At 35.8% G+C, this 17,551-nt stretch overlaps 2 protein-coding genes across 2 annotated transcripts in view; one reads left to right on the top strand and one right to left on the bottom strand.

The window, feature by feature from the left end:
- The window catches only part of cyp4f3 (cytochrome P450, family 4, subfamily F, polypeptide 3), a 9,307-nt gene extending 633 nt beyond the window's left edge, over positions 1-8,674 (bottom strand). The window contains exons 1-12 of the mRNA XM_016485591.1: positions 8,597-8,674; positions 8,213-8,421; positions 6,804-6,948; positions 6,294-6,347; positions 5,555-5,682; positions 4,017-4,138; positions 3,656-3,944; positions 2,745-2,811; positions 2,543-2,672; positions 1,143-1,276; positions 970-1,034; positions 6-88 (exon numbers count right to left, since the gene is read on the bottom strand). Of these exons, the coding sequence (XP_016341077.1) occupies positions 6-88; positions 970-1,034; positions 1,143-1,276; positions 2,543-2,672; positions 2,745-2,811; positions 3,656-3,944; positions 4,017-4,138; positions 5,555-5,682; positions 6,294-6,347; positions 6,804-6,948; positions 8,213-8,410 (1,415 nt within the window). The 5' untranslated portion in view covers positions 8,411-8,421; positions 8,597-8,674. The remainder of the gene's footprint in view (positions 1-5; positions 89-969; positions 1,035-1,142; positions 1,277-2,542; positions 2,673-2,744; positions 2,812-3,655; positions 3,945-4,016; positions 4,139-5,554; positions 5,683-6,293; positions 6,348-6,803; positions 6,949-8,212; positions 8,422-8,596) is intronic.
- Positions 8,675-11,927: 3,253 nt separating this feature from the next.
- LOC107688040 (rho GTPase-activating protein SYDE1-like) overlaps positions 11,928-17,551 on the top strand; it is a 22,264-nt gene continuing 16,640 nt past the window's right edge. Inside the window, exon 1 of the mRNA XM_016485579.1 lies at positions 11,928-12,173. Coding sequence (XP_016341065.1) covers positions 12,089-12,173 — 85 coding nt within the window. The 5' untranslated portion in view covers positions 11,928-12,088. The remainder of the gene's footprint in view (positions 12,174-17,551) is intronic.

The raw sequence follows: 17,551 nt of genomic DNA, 5'->3' as shown, positions 1-17,551 counted from the left end.
TGTACCTGGGTCCCGCTGAGAAGGGAATGAAAGCGTGAGGCGAGCGTCCGTGTGAGTTCTCCGGGTCGAAGCGCATGGGGTCGTAAACCTGCACAGAGAAAAACTCATTGATAACTCATCCATTCACTGCAGATCAGAGCCGTGCTGCTCAACTTGTGCGTCACCACCAAAAACACACCTCAGGTCTGCTTGGATAATAAAATGCCACCATTTTATTTCAGTATCATTAAGATAATATTAGTATTTTTATTAATATTTTGAATTATTTTATCTGTTTTCATTTTAGTAATGTTTTAGTAATTTTTTATTTTTAATCATTATGTCTACATCATTTTTATTAATATTTTATTAGTTTTAGTTACTTTAGTACATCAAGTAAAACTCAATGAAAATGAGAAATGTTACCTTGGTAACTAGCTGAAATAATAGTTTTTATATATCAATTTTTTTTCAGTTGAAGTTTTTTTGTGGTTTTGGTTTTAGTTAATAACCCTGAAATGCAACTGAACATATAATCATGCAGTGTTATAATAACAAAATAAACAAATGTATTAGGTTTTAAAAGGAGGAGAAAACACTTCCGGTATATATTTAGCTCAGTGCAGTGTTGTTATCATTAAACAAAAACTAGAACTCTTAAACATTTTCATTAATTGAAATAAAAATAAATTACATAAAATATAAATATTAAATTAAATACTGATTCTAGAAAATTAAATAAGTTACCTTCGAAGCTAACTGAAAAAAAAAGTGAATTTATTTGTTATTATAATTATGAATAATAAAAAAATTATATAAATAAAATGTAAATAATAAATACATGATTTGTTTCATTAATGTAACTAAAAATGCAACTAGACATAAAAAAAAAAAATTAATAAAAACATCAAAATGACTAAAAACAAAGTAAAATTAAACTTAAAAAAAAACTTAAAATATTAATAAATACTAACAGTAAAGTCCACTCACCTCTGGATCGGGCCAGACTTCAGGGTTTCGATGGACACCATAAATACTGATCAAACAGAGACATCCTGCAGACAGACAAATGCAGCAGTGTGAAGCTCATCATCATGATGCAATGCTTCAGCAGTCATAGTGTTAGTCAGGTGTGTGTGTGTGTGTGTGTGTGACGCTCTGACCCTGGGGAATGACGCAGTCTCCGGGCGTCTTCATGTTTCGTGAGTAGTAGCGGGTGAGCGCCAGAACGGGCGAGTGAAGCCTCAGACTCTCCTTGATGCACATAGTGGTGAAGGGCAGCTGACTCAGATCCTCCCTACAGCCAATCACAGCACAGAATCACAGTCAGTACTTCATTCCAAACATGCCCATTCACTGCTGACCTTCATAATAACATACTACCACACCACTCTTACTACATCTGCAGTATGATGTCTGAGCACAGTATGCGTAGATGATGTGCTACGTCTGTCAAAATGTGCAGTATACAACTATACAGAAACACTGTGTCCCACGATGCAATGTGCTTGACTTGACCTTCATTTCCAGTGTGATGTGTGTCCGAAGGTCATTTTTAACATCTCTCGCTCTCTTTTTTTTTTTGTGGCAAAATAAGCATATTGATTTTTGAGATTATAATTGGATGCATTTAAAAAATATTTATTTTTTGACTATTTTAGTTTTATTTAATTGCAATTTTAAAACAAGATTTAACAAAACAGTTTATTTATTAGTTTTACAAAAAACCCGTTAAAAATGAAAATTAACAATTTATTCATATATGAGATTATAAGTGGATGCATTTAAAAATGATTTATTATTGTATTGTTTTGTTTATTTAACTGCATTACTAATCAGTTTTATTTCTTCAATTTAAAAATGATTTAGTCATTTATTGTTTTATCTTAACTACATTTTAAAACGTAGTTTTTTTTACAGAAAACTATTAAAAATGCAAAATAACCATATTTATTTTTGACATTATAATTGGATGCATTTAAAAATGATTTATTATTTGACACATTTATGGTTTTATTTAACTGCATTTTAAAAGATGAATTTACTGAATGTGTCTTTTTATTTTTAATTTATTGTTTTATTTTAACTACATTTTAAAACTTACAAAATAATAATAATAATAATAAATAAAAATGCAAAATAACCATATTTATTTCTGGGATTATATAACTGGATGCATTTTATTATTTGACTAATTTATGGTTTTATTTTAAAACATGTATTTCAGATATATCAATTTAAAAATTATTTATTAATTTATTGTATATTTTAACACAATTAATAAGCAGTTTTAAATTCCATTTTTGTGTTTAAATTATTAAATTGATGGCTGATTCCTTCATTTTATTTTGATGTGTCCTAGATTATAGCATGCTACTTGCTGAATTAAACACGATGTCATGCGACAACAATGTATCATACAATTGTTTATGTGTTGTAGAATAAAAATGCATATGGTTTCACATACTATTTCTTTAAAATAGTATGCAGTAGAATGTGTGCAGTGTGCATGCAGTAAGACTCCTGTTTGATTGATCGTTATTCTGAAACGACTTTCTCTGACCAGCTGATGTCGTGTTCGTCTCCGTCTCGCAGCACTGATCTGATTTCAGCTCGACAGCGCTCCTGATGATCCTGATGCATTGCCAGGTTGTAGAAGATCCAGGAGAGGGCGCTGGCGGTGGTGTCGTGACCTGATGAAGACGCCAGTGATGCTTCATCATCCAAACACACACAGAACCAATGAATGTGAGCGCTAGACTCACCAGCAAACATGAACATATCTGCATGAGCCTGGATCTCCTCGTTCGTGAGTCCCTCGCCGTTCTCATCCTGAATACATCAACGAAACACTTCTTCACACTGGTGGCCAAAACTTAGAAGAATTAAGATTTTTAAGTGTTTCTGAAAGAGTCTCTTCTGCTCACTGAGGCTGCATTTGTTTGATCAAAAATACCGTAAAAATTGTGAAATATTATTAGAATTTAAAACAGCTGTTTTCTATGTGAATATCTGTTAAACTGTAATGTATTTCTGTGATGTGCAGCTGTATTTTCAGCATCATTACTGCAGTCTTCAGTGTCACATGATCTTCAGAAATCATTCTAATATGCTGATTTGCTGCTCAAGAAACATTTCTGATTATTATCAATGTTGAAAACAGTTGTGCTGCACAATATTGTTATGGAAACTGTGATAAACTACCATTCAGAAGCTTGGGGTAAAAAACGAAATTAAGTTTTATTCATTAAGGACGCATTAAAATGATCAAAAGTGACAGTAAACACATTTATAATGTTAGAAAAGATTTCTATTTCAAATAAATGCTGTTCTTTTGAACTTTCTATTCATCTGTGAATCCTGAGAAATAAAATGTATCACAGTTTCCACAAAAATATTGTGCAGCACAACTGTGTTCAACATTGATAATAATCAGAAATGTTTCTTGAGCAGCAAATCAGCATATTAGAATGATTTCTGAAGATCATGTGACAATGAAGACTGGAGTAATGATGCTGAAAATACAGCTGCGCATCACAGAAATACATTACAGTTTAACAGATATTCACTTAGAAAACAGTTGTTTTACATCATAATAACATTTCACAATTTTTACTGTATTTTTGATCAAATTAATGCAGTCCTGCTGAGCAGAAGGTTGTTTAAAAACACTTGCTTTTGACAGCAGCAGTAAATCAATGAGATCCGTGTCTTTTTTCTTGTATCCTCCAGTGTATTCCAGGTTTTCCGTGCGGTTCATTGCGGACCCCTGCTGATCGAGTTGGGAACGGCGTTCTTGCACGATTTTAGCCGTGAACTGATGCACGATGTTGCACGCCTTGCGAAAGCGCCGTCCCGGTTCGGAGCGCCAGTACAGCCAGTCCCAGTGATACGGAAGGTAATGCTGCCTCTGAACCAGCAGTTTAGACAGCTCCAGAATGGCTGCAATGTATTCGCTGGGTTTCCTGAGAGAGAGACAGACGTGAGTTTGCGAGTGAGATTTGTTGTATCGGTGTATGATGTACAGACTCACTCACCCCTGGCAGTGACTGTCACAGCTGAAGGTGCATTTGAGCAGACTGTCCAGCGTCATGGAGCTCATGTGCTCAAACATATCCAGACTGTTCTGCTTCTCAGCCAGCAGGCGGCGCCATTTAGCCTGAATCACACAACAAACACACAGCAAGAACAAACCGCTGATAATCACACTTCAGTTCAGACACACACACATTCATCTTCTGCGTGAAAACACAAATGCTATTGTGATGATGACTGCTGATGGCTCCCCTAAAAATAGGAAAAGATGCACAAAAAACCCTCCAAAAAAACACACGTCCAGGTCGCAATTTCACAAAAGGAAATGAGAAATAATATTTTGCTTAGAGAATATGAAGCATATTTTAAGAACATTAAAATACTGTATTGGGAATCTGGGGAATATTTTAATAAATTTTGCATGAAAATAATGTCACAATCGGGGTTATTATAGTTAAATAAAACTAAAATAAAATAAATAAATACATACATTTTTGTAATGATAACTGAAATAAAGTAAAATATAAAAAAGTTGTAGTTTAAGTTGAATACTAAAATAACTAAAACAAATAAAAATAAAAACTAAATAGCCATATTTTTAAATAAAATAATAAAAAGAAAAACTGATTCAAAATACTACCAAACACTACAATAAATAATGTTAACTGAAATAAAGTAAAATATAAAAAAGTTGAAAACTAATAATAATAATAAAAACTAAATAGCCATATTTTAACAAACAAACACAAAATAACTAAAAATAAAAAACAACAACAATATTACTAACACTTTAACTAAAATTAAACTGAAACAGATTTTTTATAACGAATTAAAACTAAAACTATAACAAAACATTTCACTACTTGAAATAAATTCAAATTTAAATAAAATATAAAAAAGCCTCAAATTAATATTTTTTTCAGCTAGTTGCCACTAACTAAAAATAAAAACTATATAGACATTAAAAAAAAAACAAAAAAAAGACCAAACAAACAAAATTGTTAAAATCTTATAGTTTTAAATAAAATAATAAAAAGAAAAGCTGATTCAAAATACTACTAAACACTACAATAGTCTCTCAATGATAACACTGAAATGGAAAGAGAACAAATAAAAAAGAGGCTTTATTAACTTTATGTCAAATGTATTTCCTCATTTCATTCTCTTGATTTTGCAGTGAAATCATGACCTGGAAGTGTTTTGTGAGATTCACTCTGTATTGTTCCCTGTTCTCAGATGAATATCTTGAGTGTTTCAGCTGCTGTGATAAATGTGATTAAACTCATTGTGGCTCAGCAGTTGGCTTGCGTGCGGTCGGTTGGCACTGCCAATGCAAACACTGTATCTGTGAGATGTGTGAAACTGCACGAAACACACAATTACTGTCGCCACAGTAGATTATCGTTACAAAATCTGCAGCTTTGCAGCATTGTGCAACCTCACGTGCACAAAAGATTAATGCAATTAAGTGCAACTAGAGATGAATGGTGTTGACAATCTATAAATGTAGATTTTAAATGTTTGTGTGCGTTTGACATACATGCATGATGTTGGTGGACTGGTTGAATATGTGAACATATTTTTTGAGGATGTCGAAGTGGAACGCAGGAGTCAGAAGTCGTCGATGGCGTGACCATTCCTGACCGTTCTGCAGCAGAAGACAATGGCCTGGAAAACACACAGGAAGTGCTTTATACAGAGAGAAACTTACTGTTTAAAGGTTTAGGGTCGGTTACACTTTTTAATGTTTTGAAAGAGTCTCTTCTGCTCACCAAGGCTGCATTCATTGGATTAAAAATACAGTAAAAACAGTAAAAATGTGAAATATTATTAGAATTTAAAACAGCTGTTTTCTATGTGAATATTTGTTAAACTGTAATGTATTTCTGTGATGCGCAGCTGTATTTTCAGCATCATTACTCCAGTCTTCAGTGTCACATGATCTTCAGAAATCATTCTAATATGCTGATTTGCTGCTCAAGAAACATTTCTGATTATTATCAATGTTGAACACAGTTGTGCTGCACAATATTTTTGTGGAAACTGTGATGCATTTTATTTTTCAGGATTCACAGATGAATCGAAATCTTGCATCTTGTGTAACATTATAAATGTCTTTATCGCCGCATTTGATCAATTTAATGTGTAAATGAATAAAAGTATTAATTTCTTTCAAAACAAATTGTAACTGACCCCAAACTTTTAAGCAGTACTGTAATTCTTGCATAATATTTAGGACCGAGAGTGTGTGTTCAGATGTGTGTTTGGACATCACTTACCCAACCAAGGTTTCATAAACCCATAAAAGATCTTGTCTTTGAAAGTAATGTTTGCTGCCAGAACAAATATAAAGAGTTTAATGTTATTACAACACTGAATTCATAGCGACCGATAATCTTTTACACACTAGTGATGTGCTCAAACGCGCTGGAACGCATTTGTGAACATTACACAGCGACTGCTGCAATAATTCATGTGACCCTCACAGCAGAAACACTCGCCTCACCCTTCACACAGACACCCGAGATGAACTTCTGGGAATATTTCACAATGACTCAGCAGGTCATTGAACAGAGACTTGATGTTCATTCTGTTTGGTTTTTATGGGTTGTGTTTAAATTTTAAATGTGCTGAAAATGTTCTCATTCACTGCAGAGCATCCATTGCTGAGACACTGATGCAATGCTACATTTCTACAAACCTGATGAAGAAACAAACTCATCCTAAACTTGATGAGAAAGCATCTGTTAGTGTACATTGTTTGTGGTTATGCGGTGTGTGTTTCTTACCTGAGGCTGTCAGAAGGGATTTGATGTAGTCTGGGTGGAAAAGTCGGACCATATTGTAGAACGGACCCAGATACCAGGCACAGGAGTGAACGTACCTCCTGATCAGATCATCAACGGCCTGCAGTCCCTCTTCATTATGGCCCATCTGAAACACACAGCAGAGGAAAATCTCTCGCGGGCTTCCGCTAAAAGCACAAGCGTTATAATTACGGCTCCTGTGGCTTTAACACTCGACATCATGTGAAGTGTTTTATGTTCTGCTACTGCCAGACTGAGAAAAAAATGACAATAATGCACTCTGACTTTGAAGTTTACACTAAAAAAACACATAAAAACTGTCCAGATGCTCACTGCATACATACTGCATACTCTTTTGAATAGTGTGTGAAACAGTACGTGTTTTGCAACAAAGCATTACAAATAATAGTATGCTACATTGTCATCTTTTTTCTTGCGAATGTTAAGCGAACATTCCATTTGATCATTTTGCAAACATTATGAGAACGTTACTTTTGAATGTTCCCTGAACAATCTGCATTTGTGTCTTCAGCTTTGGCAGTTTTGGCAATTATTAATTAAGAATGAGGAAAAACAGTGGATATTAGATCTGCTTCCTGTTTATTCGACACACTGGAAATGACAGTCGAATTGCAGTTCTGCACATTCATCTGACAAATGTAGCAAATCACCTTGTTTTTGCATGCATACAGAAAGTTTGCATACACAGGAGTATCCTGGTAGAATGCTGCTCTGAACATGCACACACACAGCATTACATGTGCATAAACATGCAAATAACACGCCTGGCCCGGGCAACAATGCTGAATTATCACCCATGAGGAAAGCAGTTCTGAAAAACTCAGATAGTGATCTTTTGCACAGCAGTGCAGTAAATGTCTAGCTCCTGTATCTTCATACAGTGAGGGACTATCGTTATTTCATTTGAAAGCACTTCAGCTGATGAATTAATCCATAACATTATCTGAACAGGCCACAATTTCATATGTGTGGCTTCTGAAGAACCTGTTTTTCTGCTTTGCCTGCCAAATGCATGATGTTGCTCACTGCATATATGCTTGTGCAACTTAAAAGCAATGCAATGTCAGTTTCTGACTTCCATGTTCCCTGTTGTTAGCCTCTTGAGCAATAACGTTTCCTCCACTGGTAGACCAAAAATACAGTTTAAGGTAGAGACTCGACTATAATAGGAATATATGAGTATGCAAATGCAAAATATGCCAATGAAAACCCTCAAATATTATAGATTTGTTATTAAAAAAAGATACTATAGTGGATTTTACCAGCTAACAAAATATGATAGAACGTTATGAAAGCGTTATGTTGTTACTTTTTAACATTGTGAAACAAGTTGTTACATTTAAAAAAATGTTACATTTAACTAAACTCACTAGTCCCATGTGGCCCATGATCCAGCTTCTCTGCGGCGGCTGATTGAAGCACCGCAGCGCGCGTCGTTTGAGGGCGAGACGCGTCGCGAGCGCACACAGGAGCGTCGCACCGGAGAGCGCGAGGATCCCGACCGGCGAACAACCGGAGAAGAGCGCGCGCAGAAACCCGATCAGACCCGCTGACCCCATCATCATCATCCAGCAGGAACCTGCGGAGAGAAGCCTCTTTAGTGTCCAACTTTAATAACCAGCGGGTTTAATGTGTGCGCCATTGAAACACACACAACTCACTTACATTAATATATGCGCGTATAATATAATATATACATACAATATACAATGTAAACACACTTATGTACGCTTTAAATGTCACATGAATAAGACCTTTATGATGAGCTGCCGCTGAAGTGTTTCTTGTCAGATGAAGTTCAGCTGCAGTTCCGGGTGCTGATGCATCATAAACATGCAGCATATGAAATACTGCCCATCATACATAATTAATGAACTCTGATATGAGTAATGCACATCACTGATGGGTTATGGAAAACTATTTTGATCATAGAGAAAGTGTGAACTGCAAAGTGCAAAGAAGTTTTAAATGTTAATAGTCATAATAATATTAATGTATTAAATATATCTGTGTTTGAATTTGTAATACAAACTAGAATGTGCATATGCATGTGTAATGAACGTGGTTGCAGTATGTTGTTTACACGTTTGTGTTGAACAGACCTTTAGGTTTGCATCATTTGCACCGGCAGGTGGCGCTGCTGTAACATAATTTTAGCAAATTAATCTATCATCTATGTATTATTGCCGTATTTATTTGCTGACCCCATCATCATCATCCAGCAGGAACCTGCGGAGAGAAGCCTCTTTAGTGTCCAACTTTAATAACCAGCGGGTTTAATGTGTGCGCCATTGAAACACACACAACTCACTTACATTAATATATGCGCGTATAATATAATATATACATACAATATACAATGTAAACACACTTATGTACGCTTTAAATGTCACATGAATAAGACCTTTATGATGAGCTGCCGCTGAAGTGTTTCTTGTCAGATGAAGTTCAGCTGCAGTTCCGGGTGCTGATGCATCATAAACATGCAGCATATGAAATACTGCCCATCATACATAATTAATGAACTCTGATATGAGTAATGCACATCACTGATGGGTTATGGAAAACTATTTTGATCATAGAGAAAGTGTGAACTGCAAAGTGCAAAGAAGTTTTAAATGTTAATAGTCATAATAATATTAATGTATTAAATATATCTGTGTTTGAATTTGTAATACAAACTAGAATGTGCATATGCATGTGTAATGAACGTGGTTGCAGTATGTTGTTTACACGTTTGTGTTGAACAGACCTTTAGGTTTGCATCATTTGCACCGGCAGGTGGCGCTGCTGTAACATGATTTTTTTTTTTTAGCAAATTAATCTATCATCTATGTATTATTGCCGTATTTATTTTTTGGATATGATGTATAAGTAATGTTTTTGTTACCAACGTTTTGAGAACATTATTTAAGACCAGATAACGTTACTGGAAGAACGTTTGTTCATCTGTCTATCAGCCCAGGTAACAAATTTAGGTTAGGGTGAATTCAGGTAAAGTGGGCCATTTAAGCTTGATTGTATTGTGTTCAATGGATTTACAGTTTCAGAGCGTAACACCAGTTCTTAATTAAAGGGACACTATTTCTCTAAATGATAAAATTGTTTTGGTTGATGCAATATGACACTGGTGTTTGGACTGCCTTATGGTGAAAGGAAGAAAACCCTTCAATTTAAGATTTTAATTTCTAAATTATAAGGTTGCTCACTAAATGGAAACAAATAGTACACTCTAAAAAATGCTGGGTTAAATATAACCCAGCGCTGGGTTAAAAAGGGACAAACCCAGCTATTGGGTTGTTTCGACCCAGCGGTTGGGTTCAAAACAACCCAACAGCTGGGTCAAAACAACCCAACAGTTGGGTCAAAACAACCCAACCGCTGGATCAAAACAACCCAACAGTTGGGTCAAAACAACCCAACCGCTGGGTCAAAACAACCCAACAGCTGGTTCAAAACAACCCAACATTTTAAAACATTGGTTCATTTTCTTGTAAGGTGTTTAAATATTGCTGGCCCACTTTGGCTGAATGTGTTAGATAAAGTGGGCCAGATTCAGGTAAAGTGGGTCGACATTTAACCTTCAGTAATTATACCCAAATTCATTAAATAAATCGACATTCGTTGGATATTTTATAGTTGACTTGTATAATTTACTTTTTTAGAAAACAGAAATGAGACTGCAGTCAGGAAATTCAAGTCAGAGATAGAAGAAAGTAAAGAGAGAATAGAAAGGAAAGTGAGGCATGAAGTTTAATCTGTGGAGTGAAGAAAGGATGAGAGGAGCAAAGTGTAGATGCAGAATATAAAGCTTAAAATATGAACACTATTAAAGTTCTTTTAAAGTGTTTAGAGAACAGAGATAGAAAACATTTTTACATATGGTTACTATTTATATAAATGTTCTTTTTATTCTTTTTTTGCCTATTTGTTGTTGCTTGTGTTATAGTCACATTTTGAATATATTGTAGAGTTCATTTTATCAATATTCTGATTTCTTAATATTCCGATATTCAGATTTCATAAAAATTTATGTCAACACATGTTCTATCAGTTCTTTGGAATTTCACACATGAATTAAGATTTTAAATTTTACTCATAACCTATAGGTTATGCATTTTTGGGTTTGTTAAATATGTTTGTCTGATAATATGTGTTAATAAATCATATGTTTTTAATTAAGATGCTGAATAATTGTTGATAAATAAGGGGTGGCCCACTTTACCTGAAAAGAAATTTGTCTGGAGTGCATGATCTCAAAATGTTTATACCTTGCAAGTAACACTTTATATGAACTCTATTCAAATTGAAATATTATAGCTGGAACTTAAAGTTAATAAAAGCAATAAAGAAAAGAAAAAAACATAGGTATCTATATTACACGTTTTTACAAAAAGTGGCCCACTTTACCTGAATTCACCCTATAAGAACGTTATAAGATAATGTTCCATGAAGATATTTTGTAAATTTCCTACCGTAAATATATCAAAACTTAATTTTTGATTAGTAATATGCATTGCTAAGAAGAAGAAGATTTTCTCAATATTTAGATTTTTTTGCACCCTCAGATTCCAGATTTTCAAATAGTTGTATCTCGGCCAAATATTGTCCTATCCTAACAAACCATACATCAATGGAAAGCTTATTTATTCAGCTTTCAGATGATGTATACATCTCAATTTCGAAAAATTGACCCTTATGACTGGTTTTGTGCTCCAGGGTCACATTTGTGTAGACCAGGGGTGCCCAACCCTGTTCCTGGAGATCTACCTTCCTGCAGAGCTCAGCTCCAACCCTGATCAAACACAGCTTAACCAGCTAATTAGGATCTGAAGGAGCACTTGATAATTACAGACAGGTGTGTTTGATCAGGGTTGGAACTGAACTCTGCAGGAAGGTAGATCTCCAGGAACAGGGTTGGGCACCCCTGGTGTAGACAATATAACGTCTTTAGTTTTGGTAGTTTAATTATTATTTAAGAATGAGGAAAATTTTTGGATATTAGGTCTAGTTCCTGTTCTAGAAATGGAAGTATTGCAGTATTTTTATTTTCGCAGTAACACTGCAGTGAACTACATCTCCCGTGATGCCTCGCGGCTGCACGTGACCGTCTCCCAGCAGTGGAATGCGCGGAATGTGTTTCCTGTGTTTGGCATCATGAGCCCCGCTCCTCCGCTCAGGCTCCGCGCTGCTCCGTGTGTTTCGGCGGAGGTCCCGTGAATGAGCGGCTCTGAGGCGCTTCAGTGATGGCCGAGCCGCTGCTTAAAAGAACCTTCTCCAAACTCCGCGCTAAAGAGCGGTTCCGCCGCAAGACGGACCCCAAACTCACCGGTGAGTGACCAGACCACTGCAGACCTCCACACACAACTTTTTCTCTTTTAAATAGTGGTTCATTATTATTACAGTGCAGCTGAAGTTTTGCAGAAGATGCAAATGAACTGGTGACAAAAATGCTGTAGATCTGTTTCTTTAATTTAGTTTGAAGTAAGTTTATTAGTTTGGAAAAATACATGTAATGCATGCTTTCTATATGCTTTCTATATGTTATTATTATACTTTTTACTTTTATGTACCAGTCTGAGTTTGGACTGTTTTTCCACATGTTAGAATTGTGAAGTCGTAAAAACTGATATATTCATTACATAAATAATGCAATTCCAGCTCTGGACATTCATCATCGAACTTCATAAGCTGATTTTAAAAACTAGAGGAAATATTATTTTAGGAAATAACATTTTTTTTAAAGAGTGAATTGGAGCAGATGGAGATGATGCTTCTCCTTCACAATCTGCTCCAATTTATCCATTAAAAAAAAAAAAGAAGCTATTTTAGTTAACTAAAATAATAATTTTTTTAAACTAAAATATTATTTGATTTTTTTAATGGATAAATGCTAATGTTTATTTTTCAGTTTTCATATATAACATCTTTAGTTTTGGTAGTTTAGTTGTTATAGCCTTTAAAAAAATAAAATAATATTTTAGTTAACTAAAATAATATCATTTTTAAACTAAAATATTATTTTATTTTTTTAATGGATGAATTGGAGCAGATAGTGAAGGGAAAGCATTATGATGAAAACTAAAACATTATTTATTTTTATTTAAAAAATATATTTTTAATGGATGAATTGGAGCAGATAGTGAAGAAGTATTATGATGAAAAAAAATATTATTTTAGTTTTCATCATAATACTTCTTCACTATCTGCTCCAATTCATCCATTAAAAAAATAAAATAAATAAATAAATAATGTTTTAGTTTTCATCATAATGCTTTTCCTTAATTATCTGCTCCAATTCATCAAAAAAAAAACAAAAAAAAAAAACATTTTAGTTATATAAAGATACTATTTTTAGGCCAAAATTGTTGTGTAGACGTAATTCACATTTGTCTATCAAAAGGATTTTACACTCAAGAGTGTTTCCAAACTTCTGACCGCTAGTGTAATAGATTAGTTTATTTTGGAGAAATGCTCATGTTGTATATCTCACAAAGAGAGCTCTGTGCTTTAGTATAAGGCAGCTTTAATGCTTCTTTCTCATATGATGAGGTTATTTTGACGGAACGGCCGACAGCGAGTGACTAACGCTGCTGGATCTTGAGAAAACCATTGTGAGTCGGTTACATAATGTGTTCATTAGAGAGGAGAGCAGCTCTGCATCATCCATCGAGCGCGCTCGCATTCTGTTACACACACAGCATCACTGTGTATCCTCCGGAGCGACATGATATATGTGCAATTAACCCTGTAAAGCCTCTTACTCTAAAAAAAAAAAACTCTACACTAAACGATCAATCATAGACAGAAGGCATGGAGCAGATTGTGTGCGACAGGTTTAACAGCAAAGTTTGATCATGTAGAGACTTTAGAAGTTAGTCAGATATGATACAGCAGGCTTTATAGGGTTAATACATGATTATATAGTTGTTTCACACCCACATAGTCTGCTAGACTTTCACTTTAACCTGATTGACATTTCTGTTCCCGCATGAATAACACAGAGCGTTTAGAGGGAATCTCTTGTGTATTCATTTGTAGACTCTAACAAACATTACATTTCAGCTCTAAGTGACTGTGTGTTGGTTTAGTCTGGCTAAACCAAGTCTGACCGTTCTTTACTGTGATTAGTACCGTTCATGTAGTGTGGGATTATTTGCATGATACTGATGTATCTGAAGTGATTATCCATGATTATCAGGTACTCTGAAGACTCCTTTTAAAGTAGTGCTGGTTTGTGTGTGTGTTTTTGGATGAGTTTGCATTTTAAATAAACTAAAGTCCGTATACAGAAATTACAGGTTAGATGTCATGTTTGCATTGGGCTCGTGGAATGGCATGATTATTATGATTATTCAGTGTGAGTGTTTGAGTTCATGTTTGGATGATGAGATCATCTCAGAAGTGAAACGAGAGAGTGTGTGTGGACAGTTGCATGAGTAACGACTCATAAATGAACAGAGATATAGTCCACCCAAAGATTTTCTCACCCTCGTGTCGTTTCAAATCTGTTCGAGTTTCTTTTGTGAAACGCAAAAGAAGATGCTTAGTCGAATGTTCATGCTGCTCTCATGCTCTCGTTCTCGGAGGGTCATTTATAGTTTTGAGCTCCAAAAAAGTGGACAAAAAGACAATGATCAAACGTTATATCTGTTAATAATATTTTTATGGACTAACATGGACTAACAATGAACCGTTGTATTTGTATTCAAGTTAATATTGATAAATACTCTAACAAATGCATTGCTGTATGTGCTTCGTTTTGTAGTCATGTATACTGTGGAAAAAGGGCAGCATCGACATTCTGCTAAATATGTCAGTGTTTCATCAAAGAAAAAGTCGTATGTGTTTCAAACGATTAAATGGCAATATTTAATTTTTGGACAGTATTTAAAGATAGCACATGAAAAGCAGAAATGAAGTTTGACAACTTTCACTGGTTTTGTCTTCCTCTTTCTGTTTCCCCGCCTGTTATTTCTAAAATAGGGAAAGTAGTTTGATGGCTGGTTTGTGTTAGTGAGTGTGTGTGAGTGAGAGAGAGTGTGAGTGAGTGAGTGAGTGAGTGAGTGAGTGAGTGTGTATGTGTGTGTGTGTGTGTGTGTGTGTGTGTGTGTGTGTGTGTGTGTGTGTGTGTGTGTGTGTGTGTGAAGTGAGTCATCATGCAGTCATTGTGAGGAATGAGAGCAAGGAATATGGATAAGAGGCAGAGTGTGATCTATGTAGTGACGTGCTGTCTATATAGGCAGCTCCCTTCTAAGGCAGCATCCTAACTCAAAAGTGAAAGATTTAAAATGCTCTACATTGGCAGAAACCCCATGATATGATACCCTAACTAAAGTACACTGCACAGATACACTACTGCTCAAAAATATTAATAAAAAAAAATAATATTGTGAAATATTATTTAAATAGAATTTTATAAATATAAGTATATATTTTAAAATGTGATTAATTTTATTTTTCAGGATTCACAGATGAATAGAAAGTTCAAAAGAACAGCATTTATTTGAAATAGAAATCTTTTGTAACATTATAACTGTCTTTACTGTCACTTGATCAATTTAATGCATCCTTGATGAATAAAAGTATAATATATACTTATTATATAAGTATATATAATTTTTTTTTATCCCAAGCTTCTGAATGATAGTTTTTCACAGTTTCCACAAAAATATTGTGCAGCACAACTGTGTTCAACATTGATAATAATCAGAAATGTTTCTTGAGCAGCAAATCGGCATATTAGAATGATTTCTGAAGATCATGTGACACTGAAGACTGGAGTAATGATGATCATTTGATCACAGAAATAAATTATATTTTAACAGATATTCACATAGAAAACAGCTGTTTTAAATTATAATAATATTTCACAATTTTTACTATATTTCTGATCTGAATAAATGCCGCCTTGGTGAGCAGAAAAGACTTCTTTCAAAAACTTGGAAAAATCGTAATTTTTCCAAACTTTTGACCGGTAGTGTAAACATTGAATAAAGTTTTGAATTATTTTTTAAAAATCACTTTGCAAAAGTGTCTCTCAAATGCATGAATATCACAGTGCATTCTGGGATTGCACTATCTACATTTGATACTGCCTTAGAATTTGGTCAGAAAAAGTTATGGTGTCTATTTTGCTCATCTCAGATCCATCAGGAATGAGGGCAAAAACTGAAGCTGAAAGTATGTGAGAATCAAGAGTCCAAGAGACAAAGAAGGAATGTGAACTCTGCGCTTGGGAATAATGATCCCAGCTGCAGCTTCACAGCTGTTGAGAGCCGTGTGAGAGCCGTGTGAGAGCCGTGTGAGAGAGTGTGAGAGAGTGTGAGAGAGTGTGAGAGAGTGTGAGAGAGTGTGAGAGAGTGTGAGAGCGTGTGAGAGAGTGTGAGAGAGTGTGTGAGTGTGATTGTGAATGAGAGAGAGTGAGAGAGTGTGTGAGTGTGTGTGTGAGTGTGTGTGTGAGAGTGTGATTGTGAGTGAGAGAGAGTGAAAGTGTGTGAGTGTGTGTGTGAGTGTGAGTGAGTGTGTGAGTGTGATTGTGAGATAGTGTGAGTGTGTGAGTGTGTGAGTGTGTTAGTGTGAGTGTGTTAGTGTGAGTGTGTTAGTGTGAGTGTGTGAGTGTGAGAGAGTGTGGGAGTGTATGAGTGTGAGTGAGTGTGATTGTGAGTGTGAGAGAGTGTGTGAGTGTGAGTGAGTGTGTGAGTGTGATTGTGAGTGAGAGAGTGTGTGAGTGTGAGTGAGTGTGAGTGAGTGAGTGAGTGTGAGTGAGTGAGTGAGTGTGAGTGAGTGAGTGAGTGTGAGTGAGTGAGTGAGTGTGAGTGAGTGAGTGAGTGTGAGTGAGTGAGTGAGTGTGAGTGAGTGAGTGAGTGTGAGTGAGTGAGTGAGTGTGAGTGAGTGAGTGAGTGTGAGTGAGTGAGTGAGTGTGAGTGAGTGAGTGAGTGTGAGTGAGTGAGTGAGTGTGAGTGAGTGAGTGAGTGTGAGTGAGTGAGTGAGTGTGAGTGAGTGAGTGAGTGTGAGTGAGTGAGTGAGTGTGAGTGAGTGAGTGAGTGTGAGTGAGTGAGTGAGTGTGAGTGAGTGAGTGAGTGTGAGTGAGTGAGTGAGTGTGAGTGAGTGAGTGAGTGTGAGTGAGTGAGTGAGTGTGAGTGAGTGAGTGAGTGTGAGTGAGTGAGTGAGTGTGAGTGAGTGAGTGAGTGTGAGTGAGTGAGTGAGTGTGAGTGAGTGAGTGAGTGTGAGTGAGTGAGTGAGTGTGAGTGAGTGAGTGAGTGTGAGTGAGTGAGTGAGTGTGAGTGAGTGAGTGAGTGTGAGTGAGTGAGTGAGTGTGAGTGAGTGAGTGAGTGTGAGTGAGTGAGTGAGTGTGAGTGAGTGAGTGAGTGTGAGTGAGTGAGTGAGTGTGAGTGAGTGAGTGAGTGTGAGTGAGTGAGTGAGTGTGAGTGAGTGAGTGAGTGTGAGTGAGTGAGTGAGTGTGAGTGAGTGAGTGAGTGTGAGTGAGTGAGTGAGTGTGAGTGAGTGAGTGAGTGTGAGTGAGTGAGTGAGTGTGAGTGAGTGAGTGAGTGTGAGTGAGTGTGATTGTGAGTGAGTGTGATTGTGAGTGAGAGAGTGTGTGAGTGAGTGTGATTGTGAGTGAGAGAGTGTGTGAGTGTGAGTGTGTGAGTGTGTTAGTGTGAGAGAGTGAGTGTGAGTGTGTTAGTGTGAGTGTGTGAGTGAGTGTG

This window comes from Sinocyclocheilus anshuiensis, unplaced genomic scaffold (genome assembly GCF_001515605.1).
Source record: "Sinocyclocheilus anshuiensis isolate Anshui unplaced genomic scaffold, SAMN03320099.WGS_v1.1 scaffold241, whole genome shotgun sequence".
Classification (NCBI taxonomy): domain Eukaryota; kingdom Metazoa; phylum Chordata; class Actinopteri; order Cypriniformes; family Cyprinidae; genus Sinocyclocheilus; species Sinocyclocheilus anshuiensis.
Note: the sequence above shows the minus strand (reverse complement) of the source record. Positions and strands in the feature narration are given on the sequence as shown.